The sequence below is a fragment of the Triticum dicoccoides genome, chromosome 2A, assembly GCF_002162155.2.
Source record: "Triticum dicoccoides isolate Atlit2015 ecotype Zavitan chromosome 2A, WEW_v2.0, whole genome shotgun sequence".
NCBI classification, from domain to species: Eukaryota; Viridiplantae; Streptophyta; class Magnoliopsida; order Poales; family Poaceae; genus Triticum; species Triticum dicoccoides.
Window position 1 is genome coordinate 652,948,785 of NC_041382.1, and position 22,788 is coordinate 652,971,572.

Here is a 22,788-nt window from a genome sequence, read left to right on the forward strand (position 1 = left end):
GCGTTGCCTAACTCGAGTATTTTATGCCATTCCTGTGGTAATGATTCCCTATGACAAGTCTACAGTGTCAATCGTATACAGTGCTACTACTTGTTTAGGGTCTGTTTGGTTTTCACTCACCCTACCAAAACGTTGTTTGGTTTGTTGCCAAGTACTCCCTCCGTTTTTATTTAGTGTGCATATTAGGTTTGACTGAAGTCAAACTTAGAAAAAATTATAAGCATTTACCATAATAAATCTATATGATGTGTTAGTACATTTAATAATGAATCTACAGTATTGATTTGTTATTGTATATATTAATATTTTTGTCTATAAACTTAGTCAAAGTTTACAAAGCTTGACTTTGACCAAAGCTAATATGCGGACTAAATAAAAACGGAGGAAGTATTTGGCTGCCAATGAGTCCTTTGTTGAATGGCCAACCCCTAGGCGGTGGAATCCCTCGCCAAATAATTGGCAAGGGAGCTACAGGCAAGAACCAGACATACCCTTAATTCCTGACGTACTCAACGGAGTACAAGCAAATTAACAAGCATATGCATAGGACTATAGTAGCCAGATCTAGAAATAAAAGCCGAACGACGCGTGTCAACATGGTCCTCGACACACCGATTCAGGACAAAGGTGTCTATCACGCCTAGACATGCATCAAAACAACACTTGCACGCATGTCGACGTTCCAGCATTTAGAGTTCCAAGGCCAAACGGGATACTCCTTGGCCCTGATGCAGACCTCCGGTGGATCATGCCACCCCATGTGTTTCAAGTTACCACGACTGAACACTGACGAATCATGGTAAACTACTCGCTAAGCAGTATGTTAGCTTTGGTCAAAGTCAAGCTTTGGTACGTAGCAAAATGTTGTAACGCAAGACAGTTATATTCTCCGGCAGCGGACGATGTATGTTCGCCAAATTGAGGACAGGCAACAAAAGTCCCACCTTGGTTCCGCAAGAGGTCCCTGCCTTCGCACGCGCACCAAGCAAAATCTCCTCTAACCCTCCAGGCTAGCGACGTTCACCTGCCATCGATACAATTCCCTGTCACTTTTTTTTCTTTTTTTACAAAACTAACTTATTCAAAACTGTAATAAGCAGCCAAACTTCTATTACTAAAGGCTAGAAATGGGGTGAAAATGGTTCATCCAATCAATCACGTTTGCTTAGAATAGTACCGACTGAAAAATGAGCAGCTCACATTACATTACAGGTAAGCTGCGCAGCAAAATATCGACTTACCCTACTTGAGTTTGAGAAAACATCAGAATCAGCAGCACTGTGTGGTGCTTCCAAACTCAACGCCATGTGACTTGATGATCCTGGCAGCTCCTAGAAGAATGTCCTGTTCTGCGTATATCAAGTCGTCCTTTCTCTGAAAGTGTGAAGAGATTCATATCAAACAAAAAGGACGATAAGTATTCTAAACTTGCACCACAGCACCAGTACAGCAGGTTACAGAGCAGCAAAAGTATTGTTCTATATGGCTACGCCCTTGTGGTGAATTGTGGATAATTACAAACTATGAACAACTCTGGGAGATGTTTGCATTACTGTAGAACATCAAACTGCTTAAGCTGGACAGACTGACAGAAAATCGTTTTGTGTTATGTTCATTTCGATGATACACTATTTTGGATCACATTTCTTAGTCTTGTTGCAGCACAACTCCAGAACAGCAACAGATAGCAGCAGCTTACAAGTTGGATTCAACAGAACAGGTTGATACGATGCAACGCAATCTAATATAGTAAGCGTTGATCACCAAATGGATACATAAAATTTCAAGTCACATGTTTTCTTCTACTCTTGACCACTGAGCCATGTCAAAGAGAAAAATGCATGTATAATGGACAAGTGTTGCCAGGTTATCACTATATGACCTTTTATCTGGTGCTACTTTCTTCACCTTATCGCCCAAACAAATGCCTTACTGAAATCCAACGTAATAACTTTGAACGAAATAAATTTAACGCACCATTTTTTGGAGGATGCACCCTATGACAAGCTCTCCATATGAACTTTCCAATCTTGAGAGGTAGCAGTAAGGAGCATCTGTTTCCGAGATAACTTTTGGGTTGGACCTTAACATAGACTTTATCTCCTCTGCTACAGCAGGAACTTTCTCAATATCCTCAAGTTTTATAGGAATCTTGGTCACACTAACTCGCCACTGAGCTCGTGATCTATTCACTATAATCTGCAATTATTCAAAGAATGTCATGAGAGAAGATAGGTCACCCTGACACTGATAATCGCATAACTGGCCAAAATCTAAACAGCATTACTTTTGGCATGCATTGTCATCTTTCAATGATTTGTCATCTTTCTGGGATATTTTAACTAATAAAATGAACAAAAACATTTGAGCAAACTTCTCCTACTCCAAACTTCGTACAGAAGTGAATCACTCAAAGTTGATTTAAATCTCCAAAATTCATGTGTTTTACTCCCCATTACAACTGCAATGAGGCCATATGTACAAAGTTCAACTCAAACAAATCCTGAAGTTTAAAAGAAGGCTGTACCCAGTCTCAGTGCGAAAAGTCCTTGTGGTCTGGGGAAAATCCTGACAAATTAAATTTCAGTAGAAAGTACTCCCTCCATTTCTAAATATAAGCTCTTTTAGATATTCCAATACGGATTACATTACGGAGGTGTATAAACGCATTTTAGAGTGTAGATTCACTCATTTTGCTCCGTATGTAGTCCTTGGAATCTCTAAAAGGGCTTATATTTAGGAACGGAGGGAGTAGTAAGCTTTAGCAATGTAACTGATAACTACTGTAGAGGCTAAGTTCTGAATTTGTCATGCTTGAGCTATAACTGAAAAGTACTATAGCTAATCACAAAAAAATTGCTCTTACATGTGCGAGGTTACCACATATTCTTGTTTGCATGTTTCCTAGGTGTTTCGGATCTTGTTTATGCCTTTATGGTGTGTCCAAAGATTGTCACATTGGGTAAAAATATCAAGGGTGTTATATTCCAGGCAGTTGAATATCACACATAGATGGTTCCAGGGTGATATACTGATATACATACATTTAAATGTGGATAGTGATTCAAGTTGCCTTAACGAGTCCATGTTACAGAACATTGCATCACAAATTGCTAACTAGAGAAAATTCAGCCTATAATAGCGAGTGATATCATTACCATCCAGTGATAAAGAAAGAAACGTGCAAAAAAAAAAACATTGCACCAAGTAAAACAGGATATGATAAGCAAAATGGGGGGAAAAAAGTAAGATGGTACAAATTACATATGTCACCATGTAGGCATAATATGTGTTGTTTAAGAATATAGTATCCAGTAGAAGATGTGATGATACCTGACTTGAGAACAGAGAATTGGGCACTGTGAAGGGAAGCTTTTCTGGACTCATCATCGAAGTTGAAGTAAGTCCTATTTCGACTACCGTGCCTTCTATTGACCCAGCCTACAAAGGAAAATGTTTTACTTAGGGAGTCTATATATGCTACACAATTATAAAGCAATAAAAGATAAAATTGGCCTGTGAACATGCATTATTATCTGCAAACATGAACTTCATGAGAAATAAGGTAACATCTGACTCACAGCAGGATAAACAGATGAAACACTTGCTCTTCAGGGACACATCTAACAGTAACATGAGATACTTGACATATTCATAACCATAGTAATTTAGGGACAGTGTATTTTTATTCATGAAAACAAACGCGGTGGTCATAACTGTAAAAGCGGGTTGTCATGTCTTGGGTCAACTTTGTTTCCTCCTTTCGTAAAAAGCCTCTCAACTACCATGACTCGGTAGCTGGTATCACTTTGCTGGAGACCTTGTTTGTAATCCAATGCTTTAAAACTGTAAGAGATGAGTTCTATTTTTCCTCAGGGCACGGATCAAGCACATATCCCAAGCTAAAGATGAACATCTTCTATTCTCCTAGGGCATTTGATAATCATGAGCTCATATTACTGAATGTTATAGTTTGACAATTTACTAGCACCAACTAGTGCCTACCACACGGCAAACATTTGTCATTTATCAACATCTATGTATACTAAAAACAAATTACACATGCAGTCCCAGGTCAACGGAATTTCATAGTACATATGGTACACTCATGGTTCTAACAATGTATGTCCAGTAATCATGTATACGAATATATGATAAGGCACCTTTATGTATTCTCCAACTGAGAATGGCCTAGAAAATTGTAAGGAGAACCCATTCAACACGTTACCCAGGACATCTCTAGCAGCAAAAGCAGTAGCAACACCTGCAATGCACATCAGTGTAAAAGGATTTTAGTTTTGTTCGGAGTATTAACAACTGAATCAAGAAATATGAGGAGTCCTCACACGGAAGAAGAAATAGTGCATGCTGTACTATTTACGCACAGATTGCTGAAGACTGTAATATTTCCTAACAGGATTTCTGCATTATAGCATGCGTAGCATAACTATACATGAGTTATCGAAGATCCATATTACGCAGCTAACAGAAAGGACCGAAAGGTCAAACACGGCTACATTCCTTATTATCATATTGTTCTAAGATATATAAACAACCACATCTCAGTTGTGGCAACTAATTTGTACAACACGGTAGGCCAAGGAAACAAAATGCGGCTTCGATGAGAAAAATCTAAGTAAAAAATTCTTTCAGAAATAGAAAAGAAGATAATGAGCTATTCACGTCTAGGAAGCACAGGACAGAACACACAATTATTTAGCGCTTACTTTTACATGCTACATTTGGTTATTAAATCTTGATGTTTTTTAGTGCAGATAATGATTGCTAAATGCATTATCATATGGGCATATCACCTATTATTCCTCAAAACAGTTCCGAACATTACCTCCCACACCACCAACAGTTAATATTGATTGAACAGCTACACCACAAGCCTCAGCAAGACCCATTACACCAAGTGCAATCAGTCCCAATGAAGACACTTGGTTAAAAGCTGATAACCTTGCTCTGTCAGTGACTAAGGCAGTTTGGTTGGCCATAGCTTTAGTGATAAAGTTTGCTTTCCACCTATGAAGAAACCAGACAACCGACAAGACGAATGCACCCCTCAATGCTTGTGGAAAATAAGGTGATACACTTGGTGCGATCACTGCAGCCCTGATGAATGAAGAAAAAACATCAGAAATGATGAACATTCTGAGAACATAATATGCCACTTTTTATCAGGCAAAAACTTAGCAAAAACATGCATACAATTAATGAATATAAATGAACGTGTACTGCTGTATCATTAACAAAAAGAACAGGCAACAAGCATCCTTGATTTTGATAGGAAGTTTCTCTTTCAAATATTAAAGAAATATGCTCAGTCTAAGAATTTTTCAAATGCAGCAGCTGCTTCTCTTGTTGTTTTTTTTCAGAAAAGAGAGACAAGACAAACGTCACCATGGTACAATTAAACTTGCATCAATTTTTTGATACAAATTGAAAGGCGACACCCCAGATTAAATGGCAACACATATAAGAGAAGATTTAAATAACATCACAACATGGTAAAAACAGTGGCAAAGCTGTGCAAGGTAAGTTCAATAGAAACTCACATCTCTGAAAATGCCATAAATGTGATCAAGTATTTTGCAGGGTCCTCCAATGCACTCCAAATGCTGGTGCTATATGAAGCATTAGTGTTGACTGAGTTCCCCAAAAGTGCTGATATCGGGTTCTGTGAACCATACTTATGAAGCCTCTTGAAGATGATAGGCATGACAAACCATGCCAAAATCGTACCGCATAATGTTCCTCCAAGTGGAACAACTACCTTTTCTAGATCTGGATTTGCCTCAAGAAAACTTTGAACATGGGGTGTAACTGCATCAGTCATCTCCTTCACTTTCTTGCCAGCATCAGTCGTAGCATCGATGGCGGAGTTGCGAGCATTTTCAAAAATGTCCATCCAAGTGGTTCCTCCAGTACCAACCTCAGCAGTTTCAGTGGGAGGAACAATCGGGATATCAGGCTTAATTCCAGTGTCTGATGAGTATGCACGGCGGATGCTGGAAACACCTAACGGTCCTGGCAATGCATTAAAACTGGGCCTTGAAGTATTCAACCAATTAGTGCCCATATAAGCAGAAAGGGGCATCATAGCCCTTGACACACCATTGGCTGGAGGAAAACGATCCATTGCTTTCATCTGCCCAATAACTGAATTGCCTGGTTTTGCCTTGCCCCTGGCACAGCTGTTGAACCCCCTCAAAGAAGCGCCAGGAGATTTGGACCCAATCGATAACTCCATAAGATTCTGAGATGACCGACGCAAGATTGCTGTACACCCAGACATTGTGCACTACTTAAGAAACTGTGCCCTGAAGTATGAAAATAATCAATATGAAAATTGGAGAATAATAAACATAACTAAAAAGAAAACAAGACTACTACCAAACTCTGTTAACGATGACTAAATGACCAAGTATAAACCATAATTCAACAGCAAAGCAACAATGTATGAAACTACCAGTTATCAACATATACCATATCAAACTTCATTAAGCTTGTAGGACCAGAAAATAACTCTGGATGCTAAATCCGAAAATTCTGAATCATGAGAACTTCAATTTCATGGTGCCAAAGAGCTCGGCAAACTATAGGTATTCAAACATCAAAAGATAAAGGACAGACGTCGGCTGCTTCTCTAACTGTTATCCATGCTGTTGGCTGCTCCGGGATTTGCATCAAATTGGTGTGCCAAACCTTATTAGGAGCAAACATAAAAAAATTACGGTGCAAAGCGACCACTCGAGCGATCCTTGCCAAATTTCCCAATCACAGCAACAATAATTCGTCGGCACAACCAAAATCAGCTTAATCAGCAGGAAAATTCAGGTCTCAAGTTAGAATCAGACAAACGAACTAGTATAAAGCAGCAATTCTTACTCAACCCAGATGCTATATTTGCATAAACCCTTAAGGCAACACCAATCAAACCAGCACTGTTACAAATAAAAGTTCACATCAAACAGCTGGAAACATAATTAAAGCAACAGAAATGGCAATGATGACTAAAAGGAATGAGGATAAACCTTAACACAACTCTCACTTGAACATGACTGGCAGAGAAACAATGTGTATGAAACTAGTACTAATTATCAAATCAACACGCACATGACAAAAGTACACCCATCGCAGTTTCTCTAACTGAACCATGCTATCCATTTCTATGTCTCGATCATAATAGCAAGCTCCGTTTTGCAACAAATGATTGGGCTAGAGCCACGGCAATAAATACATTGCAGAGCGACCACGCAAGTGACCCTTGCCATAGGTTGTACTCCTATACTTCCGAATCACACGCACATAGTTTTGGAGTATCAACGAGCACCCAAAACTTTCCGAATCACAGCGACTATAATTCGTCGGTAAAGTCAAATCAGACTAATCAGAGGGGGGAATTCGGGTCTCCCGTCAGAATCGAACGAACGAACTAGGCATCAACAATCCTTACTTGAATTCCGGATGCTACATTTGCATAAACCCTCGAATCGGGCGGCACGGAACCAGCGGCGGAGCGTCAGTAACAAAGCAAAAAACTCGCATCAAAACGCACGCCGGAGACGAAGCCCGCGGCGCACGGGGAAGGCTCTGACTACAACTGTCGGCCGCGCCATCTAGAAGCGGTAAGAACCCACATCGACGAAAGGGGAGGTTCAGCCACGGCAGTGATTCGAAGAGGGGAGGGTGGTAGGGCTTACGCTTCGGAGAGGCGGAGGAGTCCGGGAGCCGGCGGCGCTCCTGCTTCGTCCCCGCCGCGCTTCAACAGCTGGCCCGGAGGGGCGTGGGCGCGTGGGGTGGGGGGTGTGAAGCGTGAGGTCACGACGGCGACGGGGACTGCGCTGGTTTATTTTCCTTGCTCTCTGCTTGCCTTTCTTGCGGGACAGGAAACAGGCGATGTCGTGGAGAGGCTGCGGGTGGGGCCTCCTCCCTGCCCTCACCTCACCCCCGCGTCGTGCGGTGCGTGCTCAGATTTTCCTTCCCTTTTCCTATTCTTTTCTTTTCTCCGAGGGATCTTTTTTTCTCTGATGGATCTGGCCTTCTGGATTACCCATCCAAGGCTGCATTTCTCTTCCAAGCGCGGGGCAAGTGTCCTCACTGGGCCTTTACGGGTAGCAAGTACCGTTAGAAATTAGGCCCAGCATATATATAGCTAAAAAGAAAAGAAATTAGGCCCGTGCATTCCACCGTGCCCGCCAGCACCGCGCGGCTCAGACCAGCGTGGCACGCTCGGCGTCGTGAGACGGGCGGCGCGGCACGTTCCGGCGCGTGCGAGGCCAACGCCATCACGCGCGCAGGCTGCCATGCCATGCTTCACCGCCGCCCGTCGTACTTTCGGAGCTCGCCGTACAGTGGCGCCACCACGCAAGCTGCTGGCTTCACCGCGCTCAGTGCGGGATGCCGTCCTTGATCTTTTTGGGTTCACCGTACAGTGGCGCCACCACCGCCCTTGCCGGGTCCTCGTCGCTGATTAGCCGGCGAGCGAGGCGAGATTCCGTCACGCATACCACCTCCCAGCTCCGTGGGCGTTCGGTGCACCTCCGCTCCCCTCATAGCAACTCCAACGGAGCGACCCAAAACGTCCGCTCATGTCCGTATGCGTCTGTACGGACAAAAATCAACACTCAATGCGCAAACTCATTCTTATTTTTCGTTCATTTTATATCCGTGCGGATCCATTTTTCAGTCTCAGATTTAGGTCTGATTTAGGTCCAAAGCGGACACAAAATAGACATTTTCTGTGCCTTCTCGGTCCGGTCGTCGTCCGCTACATGTGAGTTAGAGCAATTCTAACAGACCCTGCATGCCCTCGGCCCGCAAAACGCGTTTGTAGTTCGTGCAAAACCGCTTTTGCGGATCGGCTTAGACGGCCACAGATGCAGACCCCTCAAACGGACCCGTAAAAAAGCATATGCGCGGAATATGCGTTTTTACGGGTCGACTTTGCGGGGTCTACTCTTTGCGCCGCTGAATCCCGTATCTTATCGGCCCACAAATATCAAATCCAACATAAAGACAACAATCGAAAGCAAAACTTAATGAAAGATCGTGGATATTGCCTAGAGGGAGGGGGTGAATAGACGCTCTAAAATAATTACGGTTTAGGCTTGAACAAATGCAGAATAAACCTAGCGGTTAATTTGCCAAGCATAAAACCTAAAACAACTAGGCTCACCTATCTGCACCAACAACTTATGCTAAGCAAGATAAGCAACTATGTGATAGCAAGATATATGATAAAGAACAATATGGCTATCACGAAATAAAGTGCATAAGTAAAGGGCTCGGGTAAGAGATAACCGAGGCACGCGGAGACGACGATGTATCCCGAAGTTCACACCCTTGCGGATGCTAATCTCCGTTTGGAGCGGTGTGGAGGCACAATGCTCCCCAAGAAGCCACTAGGGCCACCGTAATCTCCTCACGCCCTCGCACAATGCAAGATGTCGTGATTCCACTAAGGGACCCTTGAGGGTGGTCACCGAACCCATACAAATGGCAACCCTTGGGGGCGGTCACCGAACCCGTACACTTTGGCAACCCTTGGGGGCGGTCACCGGTACCCGTCAAATTGCTCGGGGCGATCTCCACAACCTAATTGGAGACCCCGACGCTTGCCCGGAGCTTTGCACCACAATGATTGAGCTCCGAACACCAACAACCGTCTAGGGCGCCCAAGCACTCAAGAGGAACAAGCTCAAGGGTACCAAGCACCCAAGAGTAATAAGCTTCTCAACTTGTAACTTCCACGTATCACGTGGAGAACTCAAACCGATGCACAAATGCAATGGCAAGGGCACACGGAGTGCCCAAGTCCTTCTCTCCCAAATTCCACCAAAGCAACTAATGCTAGGGAGAAAAATGAGAGGAAGAACAAGAAGGAGAACACCAAGAACTCCAAGATCTAGATCCAAGGGGTTCCCCTCACATAGAGGAGAAAGTGATTGGTGGAATTGTGGATCTAGGTCTCCTCTCTCTTTTTCCTCAAAAACTAGCAAGAATCTATGGAGGGATTGAGAGTTAGCAAGATCGAAGAAGGTCAACAATGGGGGAAGAACACGAGCTCAAAAAGATAAGGTTCATTGGGGAAGAAGACCCCCTTTTATAGGTGGGGAAAAATCCAACCGTTATGCTTACAGCCCGCACAGAGCGGTACTACCGCTCTAAGGAGCGGTACTACCGCTAGGGCGGAAGTATCCCTTTGAAAAACAACAGCGAGGAGGCAAAAGGCCAGAAGAACCGCCGGAGCGGTACTACCGCTCGTCCTCACGGTACTACCGCTCGACCTCACGGTACTACCGCAAATGGTAGCGGTACTACTGCTTGCGAGCGGTACTAAAAGAAATACATCCGGGCCTACCACCGCAAGACTTGGGACGAATTTTTGGTCCGGAGCGGTACTACCGCTGTAGGAGCCGCGGTAGTACTGCTCTGGAGCGGTAGTAAAAAATTACATCCGCTCCAATTCGCGGTAGTACCGCTGCAGCCTTTTCAGAACACCAAAACTGCCACAACTTTTGCAAACGGACTCCGAATTCGATGAAACCAAGCTTGTTGGAAAGCTAGCGACAAGGGCTAACACAATCTTCAAAGAAATATCAATAAGAAGCAAATGAGAAAAGGCCCATAATAAAATGGTGAGAACCCTTCCTCGGAAAAGAGCGGTAAAACCTCCAACACCGAAAACATCATAGAAGACGCATGCGAACTCCGTTTTCGATGAACTCAAGCTTGTCATCAAGATGACCATAAGCTCTAAGACTCACAAAGAGAACCAAACAAGAACCAAGAAACATGATGCAAGGATGCAGTGGTTTGAGCTCTCGACGAACGATACGATCAAGCTACTCACTTGAGAGCCCCCCTTGATAGTACAGCTATCGATCCTATAACCCGATCTCCCAACTACCACCATGAGTCCGGTAAAATAGAAAACCTATCAAGGGCAAACCTTTGCCTTGCACATGATCCACTTGAGTTAGATGATGACGATCTTGTCCTCCTCAAGATGGACCACCTTTCTTAATTGCGTTGGGTCGATGAAGACTAGATGATTGCTCCCCCATACTCCACTATGGGTGAGCCACTCTTCGGCACATCTTCACGAGTCCATTGACACCACAATGGATGGCAAGCTTCAAGCACTTGATCTCTTCGTGATTCTCCACTTGAAATTGCACACGGCAATCTTGATGACGATCACACTTGATGTCATCCTGTTGGGGAACGTTGCAGAAAATTAAAATTTTTCCTACGGTTTCACCAAGATCCATCTATGAGTTCATCTACGCAACGAGTCTAGGGAGAGAGTTTGCATCTACATACCACTTGTAGATCGCGTGTGGAAGCTTGCAAGGTGATGATGTAGTCGTACTCGACGTGATCCAAATCACCGATGACCTGCGCCGAACGGACGGCACCTCCGCGTTCAACACACGTACGGAACAGCCACGTCTCCTCCTTCTTGATCCAGCAAGGGAGGGAGGAGAGGTTGAGGGAGATGGCACCAGCAGCAGCACGACGGCGTGGTGTTGATGGAGCTGCAGTACTCCGGCAGAGCTTCGCTAAGCACTATGGAGGTGGATGAGGTGTTGGGAAGGGAGAAGGAGGCAACCAAAGGCCGAGACGTTCAGGTATGAAGTCCCTCCTCTCCCCCACTATATATAGGGGTGCCAAGGGGGGGTGGCCGGCCCTAGGAGATCCAATCTCCTAGGGGGTGCGGCGGCCAAGGGGGGTTTTCCCTCCCCCCAAGGCACCTAGGAGGTGCCTTACCCTCCTAGGACTCTTGCCCCCCTTGAACCCTAGGCGCATGGGCCTATGTGGGGCTGGTGCCCTTGGCCCATTAGGCCAAGGCGCACCCCCACCAGCCCATGTGGCCCCCCGGGACAGGTGGACCCACCCGGTGGACCCCCGGGACCCTTCCGGTGGTCCCGGTACAATACCGATAACCCCGAAACTTGTCCCGATGCCCGAAACAGGACTTCCCATATATAAATCTTTACCTCCGGACCATTCCGGAACTCCTCGTGACGTCCGGGATCTCATCCGGGACTCCGAACAACATTCGGGTTACTGCATATACATATCCCTATAACCCTAGCGTAACTGAACCTTAAGTGTGTAGACCCTACGAGTTCGGGAGACATGCAGACATGACCGAGACTATCTCAGTCAATAACCATCAGCGGGATCTGGATACCCATGATGGATCCCACATGCTCCTCGATGTTGTCATCGGATGAACCACTATGTCGAGGATTCGATCAAACCCTGTATGCAATTCCCTTTGTCAATCGGTACGTTACTTGCCCGAGACTCGATCGTCGGTATCCCAATACCTTGTTCAGTCTCGTTACCGGCAAGTCACTTTACTCGTACCGTAATGCATGATCCCGTGTCCAACACCTTGGTCACATTGAGCTCAATATGATGATGCATTACCGAGTGGGCCCAGAGATACCTCTCCGTCATACGGAGTGACAAATCCCAGTCTCGATCCGTGTCAACCCAACAGCTACTTTCGGAGATACCTGTAATGTACCTTTATAGTCACCCAGTTACGTTGTGACGTTTGGTACACCCAAGGCATTCTTACGGTATCCGGGAGTTACACGATCTCATGGTCGAAGGAAGAGATACTTGACACTTGCAAAGCTCTAGCAAAACGAACTACACGATCTTTTATGCTATGCTTAGAATTGGGTCTTGTCCATCACATCATTCTCCTAATGATGTGATCCCGTTATCAATGACATCCAATGTCCATAGTCAGGAAACCATGACTATCTGTTGATCACAACGAGCTGGTCAACTAGAGGCTTACCAGGGACATTGTGTGGTCTAAGTATTCACACGTGTATTACGATTTCCGGATAATACGGTTATAGCATGAATAAAAGACAATTATCATGAACAATGAAATATAATAATACTTTTATTATTGCCTCTAGGGCATATTTCCAACAGTCTCCCACTTGCACTAGAGTCACCAATCTAGTTACATTGTGATGAATCGAACACCCATAGAGTTCTGGTGTTGATCATGTTTTGCACGCGAGAGAGGTTTAGTCAGCGGATCTGCGACATTCAGATCCGTGTGCACTTTGCAAATCTCTATGTCTCCATCTTGAACATTTTCACGGATGGAGTTGAAACGACGCTTGATGTGCCTGGTCTTCTTGTGAAACCTGGGCTCCTTTGCGAGGGCAATAGCTCCAGTGTTGTCACAGAAGAGTTTGATCGGCCCCGACGCATTGGGTATGACTCCTAGGTCGGTGATGAACTCCTTCACCCAAATCACTTCATGTGCTGCCTCCGAGGCTGCCATGTACTCCGCTTCACACGTAGATCCCGCCACGACGCTCTGCTTGCAGCTGCACCAGCTTACTGCTCCACCATTCAACATATACACGTATCCGGTTTGTGACTTAGAGTCATCCAGATCTGAGTCGAAGCTAGCGTCGACGTAACCCTTTACGACGAGCTCTTCGTCTCCTCCATAAACGAGAAACATGTCCTTTGTCCTTTTCAGGTACTTCAGGATATTCTTGACCGCTGTCCAGTGTTCCTTGCCGGGATTACTTTGGTATCTTGCTACCAAACTTATGGCAAGGTTTACATCGGGTCTGGTACACAGCATGGCATACATAATAGATCCTATGGCTGACGCATAGGGGATTACACTCATCTCTTCTTTATCTTTTGCCGTGGTCGGTGACTGAGCTGAGCTCAGTCTCATACCTTGTAACATAGGCAAGAACCCCTTCTTGGACTGATCCATTCTGAATCTCTTCAAAATCTTATCAAGGTATGTGCTTTGTGAAAGACCTATGAGGCGTCTCGATCTATCTCTATAGATCTTGATGCCTAATATATAAGCAGCTTCTCCAAGGTCCTTCATTGAAAAACACTTATTCAAGTAGGCCTTAATGCTGTCCAGAAATTCTATATTATTTCCCATCAGGAGTATGTCATCTACATATAATATGAGAAATGCTACAGAGCTCCCACTCACTTTCTTGTAAACGCAGGCTTCTCCATAAGTCTGCATAAACCCAAACGCTTTGATCATCTCATCAAAGCGAATGTTCCAACTCCGAGATGCTTGCACCAGTCCATAAATGGATTGCTGGAGCTTGCATACTTTGTTAGCGTTCCGAGGATTGACAAAACCTTCCGGCTGCATCATATACAGTTCTTCCTTAAGATGCCCGTTAAGGAATGCTGTTTTGACATCCATCTGCCATATCTCATAATCATAGTATGCGGCAATTGCTAACATGATTCGGACGGACTTTAGCTTCGCTACGGGAGAGAATGTCTCGTCGTAGTCAATCCCTTGAACCTGTCGATAACCCTTAGCGACAAGTCGAGCTTTATAGATGGTAACATTACCATCCGCGTCCGTCTTCTTCTTAAAGATCCATTTGTTTTCTATCGCTCGCCGATCATCGGGCAAGTCTGTCAAAGTCCATACTTTGTTTTCATACATGGATTCTATCTCGGATTTCATGGCTTCAAGCCATTTGTTGGAATCCGGGCCCGTCATTGCTTCTTCATAGTTCGAAGGTTCATTGTTGTCTAACAACATGATTTCCAGGACAGGGTTGCCGTACCATTCTGGTGCGGAACGTGTCCTTGTGGACCTACGAAGTTCAACAGTAACTTGATCCGAAGTACTTTGATCATTATCATGGTTTTCCTCTTCAGTTGGTGTGGGCATCACAGGAATGGTTTCCTGTGCTGCGTCACTATCCCTCTCAAGAGGTAGTACTTCATCGAGTTCTACTTTCCTCCCACTTACTTCTTTCGAGAGAAACTCTTTTTCCAGAAAGCATCCGTTCTTGGCAACAAAGATCTTGCCTTCGGATCTTAAGTAGAAGGTATACCCTATAGTTTCCTTAGGGTATCCTATGAATACGCATTTTTCCGACTTGGGTTCGAGCTTTTCAGGTTGAAGTTTCTTGACATAAGCTTCGCATCCCCAAACTTTTAGAAACGACAGCTTAGGTTTCTTTCCAAACCATAATTCATACGGTGTCGTCTCAACGGATTTAGACGGTGCCCTATTTAAAGTGAATGTAGCTGTCTCTAGAGCGTATCCCCAAAATGATAGCAGTAAATCGGTAAGAGACATCATAGACCGCACCATATCCAATAGAGTGCGATTACGACGTTCGGACACACCGTTTCGCTGAGGTGTTCCAGGCGGCGTGAGCTGTGAAACGATTCCACATTTCTTTAAGTGTGTACCAAATTCGTGACTTAAGTATTCTCCTCCACGATCTGATCGTAAGAATTTTATCTTTCGGTCACGTTGATTCTCCACCTCATTCTGAAATTCCTTGAACTTTTCAAAGGTCTCAGACTTGTGTTTCATTAAGTAGACATACCCATATCTACTCAAGTCATCTGTGAGGGTGAGAACATAACGATATCCTCCGCGAGCCTCAACGCTCATTGGACCGCACACATCGGTATGTATGATTTCCAACAAGTTGGTTGCTCGCTCCATTGTTCCGGAGAACGGAGTCTTGGTCATTTTGCCTAAGAGGCACGGTTCGCACGTGTCAAACGATTCATAATCAAGAGACTCTAAAAGTCCATCGGCATGGAGCTTCTTCATGCGCTTGACACCAATGTGACCAAGGCGGCAGTGCCACAAGTATGTGGGACTATCGTTATCAACTTTCAATCTTTTGGCATCTACACTATGAACATGTGTAATATTACGCTCGAGATTCATTAAGAATAAACCATTGACCATCGGAGCATGACCATAAAACATATCTCTCATATAAATCGAACAACCATTATTCTCAGACTTAAATGAGTAGCCATCTCGTATTAAACGAGATCCAGATACAATGTTCATGCTCAAACTTGGCACTAAATAACAATTATTAAGGTTCAAAACTAATCCCGTAGGTAAATGTAGAGGCAGCGTGCCGACGGCGATCACATCGACTCTGGAACCATTCCCGACGCGCATCGTCACCTCGTCCTTCGCCAGTCTCCGTTTATTCCGCAGCTCCTGTTGTGAGTTACAAATATGAGCAACGGCACCGGTATCAAATACCCAGGAGTTACTACGAGTACTGGTAAGGTACACATCAATTACATGTATATCAAATATACCTTTGGTTTTGCCGGCCTTCTTATCTGCTAAGTATTTGGGGCAGTTCCGCTTCCAGTGACCCTTCCCCTTGCAATAAAAGCACTCAGTCTCAGGCTTAGGTCCATTCTTTGACTTCTTCCCGGTAACTGGCTTACCAGGCGCGGCAACCTCCTTGCCGTCCTTCTTGAAGTTCTTCTTACCCTTGCCCTTCTTGAACTTAGTGGTCTTATTGACCATCAACACTTGATGTTCTTTCTTGATTTCAGCCTCTGCTGACTTCAGCATCGAGAACACTTCAGGAATGGTCTTTTCCATCCCCTGCATGTTGTAGTTCATCACAAAGCTCTTGTAGCTTGGTGGGAGCGACTCGAGGATTCTGTCAATGACCGCCTCATCTGGGAGGTTAATGTTCAGCTGGGTCATACGGTTGTGCAACCCAGACATCTTGAGGATGTGCTCACTGACAGAACTGTTTTCCTCCATCTTACAACTGTAGAACTTGTCGGAGACATCATATCTCTCGACCCGGGCATGAGCTTGGAAAACTAGTTTCAGCTCTTCGAACATCTCATATGCTCCGTGATGCTCAAAAACGCTTTTGGAGCCCCGGTTCTAAGCTGTAAAGCATGCCGCACTGAACGAGGGAGTAATCATCAGCGCGAGTTTGCCAAGCATTCATAATGTCTTGGTTCTCTGGGACGGGAGCGTCACCTAGCGGTCCTTCTAGGACATATTGTTTCCTGGCAGCTATGAGGATGATCCTCAGGTTCCGGACCCAGTCCGTATAGTTGCTGCCATCATCTTTCAGCTTGGTTTTCTCTAGGAACGCGTTGAAGTTCATGTTGACATGAGCGTTGGCCATTTGATCTACAAGACATATTTGCAAAGGTTTTAGACTAAGTTCATGATAATTAAGTTCTAATCAAATTATGAACTCCCACTCAGATTAGACATCCCTTTAGTCATCTAAGTGTTACACGATCCGAGTCGACTAGGCCGTGTCCGATCATCACGTGAGACGGACTAGTCATCGTCGGTGAACATTCTCATGTTGATCGTATCTTCCATACGACTTGTGTTCGACCTTTCGGTCTCCGTGTTCCGAGGCCATGTCTGCACATGCTAGGCTCGTCAAGTTAACCCTAAGTGTTTTCGCTGTGTAAAACTGTCTTACACCCGTTGTATGTGAACGTAAGAATCCATCACACCTGATCATCACGTGGTGCTTAGAAGCGACGAACTGTAGCAACGGTGCACAGTTAGGGGAGAACACTTCTTGAATTTTTTTGTAAGGGATCATCTTATTTACTACCGTCGTCCTAAGTAAACAAGATGCATAAACATAATAAACATCACATGCAATTATATAATTGTGACATGATATGGCCAATATCATATATCTCCATTGATCTTCATCTTCGGGGCTCCATGATCATCTTGTCACCGGCTTGACACCATGATCTCCATCATCATGATCTCCATCATCGTGTCTTCATGAAGTTGTCACGCCAACGACTACTTCTACTTCTATGGCTAACGCGTTTAGCAATAAAGTAAAGTGAGTTACATGGCGTTCTTCAATGACACGCAGGTCATACAAAAAATAAAGACAACTCCTATGGCTCCTGCCGGTTGTCATACTCATCGACATGCAAGTCGTGAATCCTATTACAAAGAACATGATCTCATACATCACAATTCATCATTCATCACAACTTCTGGCCATATCACATCACATGATCAATCGCTGCAAAAACAAGTTAGACGTCCTCTAATTGTTGTTGCATCTTTTACGTGGTTGCAATTGGGTTCTAGCAAGAACGTTTTCTTACCTACGAATCACCACAACGTGATTTTGTCAACTTCTATTTACCCTTCATAAGGGCCCTGTTCATCGATTCCGCTCCAACTAAGGTGGGAGAGACAGACACCCGCCAGCCACCTTATGCAACTTGTGCATGTCAGTCGGTGGAACCGGTCTCACGTAAGTGTACGTGTAAGGTTGGTCCGGGCCGCTTCATCCCACAATACCGTTGAGCAAGAAAAGACTAGTAGAGGCAAGTAAGATGACAAAATCCACACCCACAACAAAGTTGTGTTCTACTCGTGCAAAGAGAACTACGCATAGACCTAGCTCATGATGCCACTGTTGGGGAACGTTGCAGAAAATTAAAATTTTTCCTACGGTTTCACCAAGATCCATATATGAGTTCATCTACGCAACGAGTCTAGGGAGAGAGTTTGCATCTACATACCACTTGTAGATCGCGTGCGGAAGCTTGCAAGGTGATGATGTAGTCGTACTCGACGTGATCCAAATCACCGATGACCTGCGCCGAACGGACGGCACCTCCGCGTTCAACACACGTACGGAACAGCCACGTCTCCTCCTTCTTGATCCAGCAAGGGAGGGAGGAGAGGTTGAGGGAGATGGCACCAGCAGCAGCACGACGGCGTGGTGTTGATGGAGCTGCAGTACTCCGGCAGAGCTTCGCTAAGCACTATGGAGGTGGATGAGGTGTTGGGGAGGGAGAAGGAGGCAACCAAAGGCCGAGACGTTCAGGTATGAAGTCCCTCCTCTCCCCCACTATATATAGGGGTGCCAAGGGGGGGTGGCCGGTCCTAGGAGATCCAATCTCCTAGGGGGTGCGGCGGCCAAGGGGGGTTTTCCCTCCCCCCAAGGCACCTAGGAGGTGCCTTACCCTCCTAGGACTCTTGCCCCCCTTGAACCCTAGGCGCATGGGCCTATGTGGGGCTGGTGCCCTTGGCCCATTAGGCCAAGGCGCACCCCCACCAGCCCATGTGGCCCCCCGGGACAGGTGGACCCACCCGGTGGACCCCCGGGACCCTTCCGGTGGTCCCGGTACAATACCGATAACCCCGAAACTTGTCCCGATGCCCGAAACAGGACTTCCCATATATAAATCTTTACCTCCGGACCATTCCGGAACTCCTCGTGACGTCCGGGATCTCATCCGGGACTCCGAACAACATTCGGGTTACTGCATATACATATCCCTATAACCCTAGCATAACTGAACCTTAAGTGTGTAGACCCTACGGGTTCGGGAGACATGCAGACATGACCGAGACTATCTCAGTCAATAACCATCAGCGGGATCTGGATACCCATGATGGCTCCCACATGCTCCTCGATGTTGTCATCGGATGAACCACTATGTCGAGGATTCGATCAAACCCTGTATGCAATTCCCTTTGTCAATCGGTACGTTACTTGCCCGAGACTCGATCGTCGGTATCCCAATACCTTGTTCAGTCTCGTTACCGGCAAGTCACTTTACTCGTACCGTAATGCATGATCCCGTGTCCAACACCTTGGTCACATTGAGCTCAATATGATGATGCATTACCGAGTGGGCCCAGAGATACCTCTCCGTCATACGGAGTGACAAATCCCAGTCTAGATCCGTGTCAACCCAACAGCTACTTTCGGAGATACCTGTAATGTACCTTTATAGTCACCCAGTTACGTTGTGACGTTTGGTACACCCAAGGCATTCTTACGGTATCCGGGAGTTACACGATCTCATGGTCGAAGGAAGAGATACTTGACACTTGCAAAGCTCTAGCAAAACGAACTACACGATCTTTTATGCTATGCTTAGAATTGGGTCTTGTCCATCACATCATTCTCCTAATGATGTGATCCCGTTATCAATGACATCCAATGTCCATAGTCAGGAAACCATGACTATCTGTTGATCACAACGAGCTGGTCAACTAGAGGCTTACCAGGGACATTGTGTGGTCTAAGTATTCACACGTGTATTACGATTTCCGGATAATACAGTTATAGCATGAATAAAAGACAATTATCATGAACAATGAAATATAATAATACTTTTATTATTGCCTCTAGGGCATATTTCCAACACATCCTTCCCATGGGTTGTATGATATCATCCTCTTGACGCAAGCCCATGAACACGTACCTAACCCCACATAGACTCTCACATAGACCATGGGTTAGTACACAAAGTGCAGTGGACAATGCTTACCATACCATGGGATCACTTGATCCCTCTCGGTACATCTTCTACTCTTTGTGAGTTGATCAACTTGATTCACTCTTGACTTAGTCTTGATCAACCTTGAATCTTTCCAACTCTTTTCGTTTGGATGATGTCTTGAAGGTAAACATGAATGATCACACAATCTTCTTCTTCAAGACATGCTTGCAATAAGCTCAACTCTCACATGACCAAGCTTTGGATAATTCCTTAATAGCACCTTGATCAACCCATAAACTCCTTGAAACCAACACATGGACTCCAAGAAAAGCCTATGGACAAAACCTTCAAATATAACTCAAGGCAATCATTAGTCCATAGAGATTATCATCAATTACCAAAACCAAACATGGGGCACCGCATGTTCTTTCAGTTAATTACTCCCTCCATTTTTGTATACAATGCCACTGTGAGAGAGTTGTCTTATTGTGCGTTGTAGAGAAAAATACACATTAACTAACATGTCAAGCAAGGAGGAAAGACTAGTTTGCAACATTGGTTTAAGTAGCCATTAATTTCTACCTTGGTACTTGTAATATGGGTTTGTGGCCTTGTATACAAAAATGGAGGGAGTATTCAAATCCTCCTGAAGTAGAAAGTGGGTGTTTGCATTTTCAATCTCCTTGTATGTTTGAAGAAAAGCTCTAATACGGTTAGGGTCTCTAACTGGTTTGACACGACTACCCACATTGTCATAGAAGAATTCCAAGTTCATTCCTTTCTCATCTTCAAGAATCATATTGTGCAGGATAACACAACATGTCATAATATTTTTTAAGCTTTTCTTATCCCAAAAAAACAAGCAGGACTACGGACAATGACAAGTCTAGATTGCAAAACACCGAATGCTCTTTCAATGTCTTTTCGGGGAATGCAAAGACGCCCGATGGTCGATCCTCACCTCCTCTTCCGGTTCTCGTCTTCGTGCTCCTTCACGGCAAGTGCCATGACCAACGTTTGTTGCCGAAAGTTTGCAAGCATGGTCTCAACATATGAGTCGTCTGAATCGTCTGAATCGGAGAGCAAGAACTTCTTGCACGGGCTCAACTCCATCTACATGCGCATCGGCGCGTCAAATTAACTAAACCTATATTGCAAAAAAACAACAAAACGCACTAATCGGGGGCGGACGCGGCGGGTAATCCCGGGCGGCGACGAGGAGGCGGGCACGACGGTGGTCGATCCCCGGCAGCGGCGGCGACGAGGGCGACTCTTCTCGCCGGATCCGGGGGGCGGTGCAGCGTCTCGGGGCGAGAGGGTGTGGCGGCTCCGCGGACCGATTCTGCCCATAGATTTGGCCGGAAATCGTCGGCGGCGGGCGGGCGGAAGTAAGGGCGGTCAGCGGCAGAAGGAGGTGGGAAAGCGCGCGGGCTGAAATGTCCGTCCTGCCAACTGCTTCTCTGTGATGCAGGGCACCGCAGCCGCGAGGGGGAAACCCGCGTATTCCCGGGTTGTGGTCGGGATTTTGCCGCGCCCCTCAAAATATTTTTGCGGGCCGGGACGGGATGTGGGGTCTAGCCAGGCAGGTTTTTCCGCCCCTATCCGCATTTTGGCGGTTATTTTGCTGGTCGGACCGGATATGGGGTCTGCTAGAGTTGCTCTTATGGCCCACCCATCACAGTCCCTTTCCTCTCTCCTACTTTTTCTCTCCACTGGCCCACACCCACCTACCGCACCTCGCCTTTGTATCTCTCATGGGCCACGGCGATGGGCACAGCGGCGACGTTCCCTCTTGGCCGATGGCGGGGAGACCTCTCCAGGTCTGCTCTTGGGCGCGACAGCGGCGCGCGGAGACCACGGCTGCGGCGCGGCGGCACGCGGAGACCTTGGATGCAGCGAGCGGCGAGGCCGACAACGCCGACAACTACAACTACTGCTTTGCTCCCTCCGGTGGGCTCCCACGGCTGCGGCAGGCGCGTAAGACATACTCGACAGTCGGCGGTTGCATCCTTGCGCGCATGCTAGCTAGCTAGTTGCGGCTGCCGCATGCCACGTGCACAGCTTCATGCGTGCTCGCCGTGGTAGCCCGCGCAATGGAGCTCGCAATCGCGTGCATGCGAGCTAGCTAGCTAGCGTCGGAGCACATCCGCAGCGCGCGCCCCCTTGCGTGCATGCGAGCTAGCTAGCTAGCGGCGTACTAGCTACTTAGAGCATCTTCAACAGGTTGTATGTTAGTTTTGTTGGTAAAATGTCTATGTCATCAACCAACAAGATATCATACAACTACTCTAATAGACTATATCTAAATTATTCAATGGTTGGTGAGAAAATAAATGTGATTGCTTTCTATTTGATATTGGAGCTTATGCAAAGATTGTTGGTTAATCTACATACAACTTTGATCTCTTCACATTTATTACATGCCACATTATCACTATGTCTTAGGTGACAAATTTATCAACACGTATCTTACAATTATTGAAGATGCTCTTACCAGCTGGCCGCACATGCGTGCATAGCTGCGGCCGTGCTCGCCGTGCGTCCAGCCGCCTCGCGTCGCCGCGCCCAGCCGCAACGCACCGCCGTGCTCGCCGCACGCCCAGCCGCAACGCATCGTCATGTCACGCCGCACTCGCCCTGCTGCGTCTCGCCGACGTGGGGTTCGAGCTCGACCGCCCGCCTCGCCTTGCT

The 22,788-nt window shown here is 45.8% G+C and overlaps 1 protein-coding gene across 1 annotated transcript; it reads right to left on the reverse strand.

The window, feature by feature from the left end:
• Positions 1 to 477: 477 nt before the first annotated feature.
• Positions 478 to 7,861, reverse strand: LOC119355989 (mechanosensitive ion channel protein 1, mitochondrial-like). Its single transcript, XM_037622883.1, has 8 exons — positions 7,710 to 7,861; positions 5,562 to 6,326; positions 4,847 to 5,118; positions 4,164 to 4,264; positions 3,334 to 3,441; positions 1,978 to 2,199; positions 1,242 to 1,374; positions 478 to 1,024 (listed from the first exon to the last, which is right to left on the reverse strand). Exons 2-7 carry the CDS (start codon positions 6,299 to 6,301, stop codon positions 1,270 to 1,272), a joined length of 1,548 nt encoding a protein of 515 aa, XP_037478780.1. The 5' UTR covers positions 6,302 to 6,326; positions 7,710 to 7,861; the 3' UTR covers positions 478 to 1,024; positions 1,242 to 1,269.
• Positions 7,862 to 22,788: the final 14,927 nt, after the last annotated feature.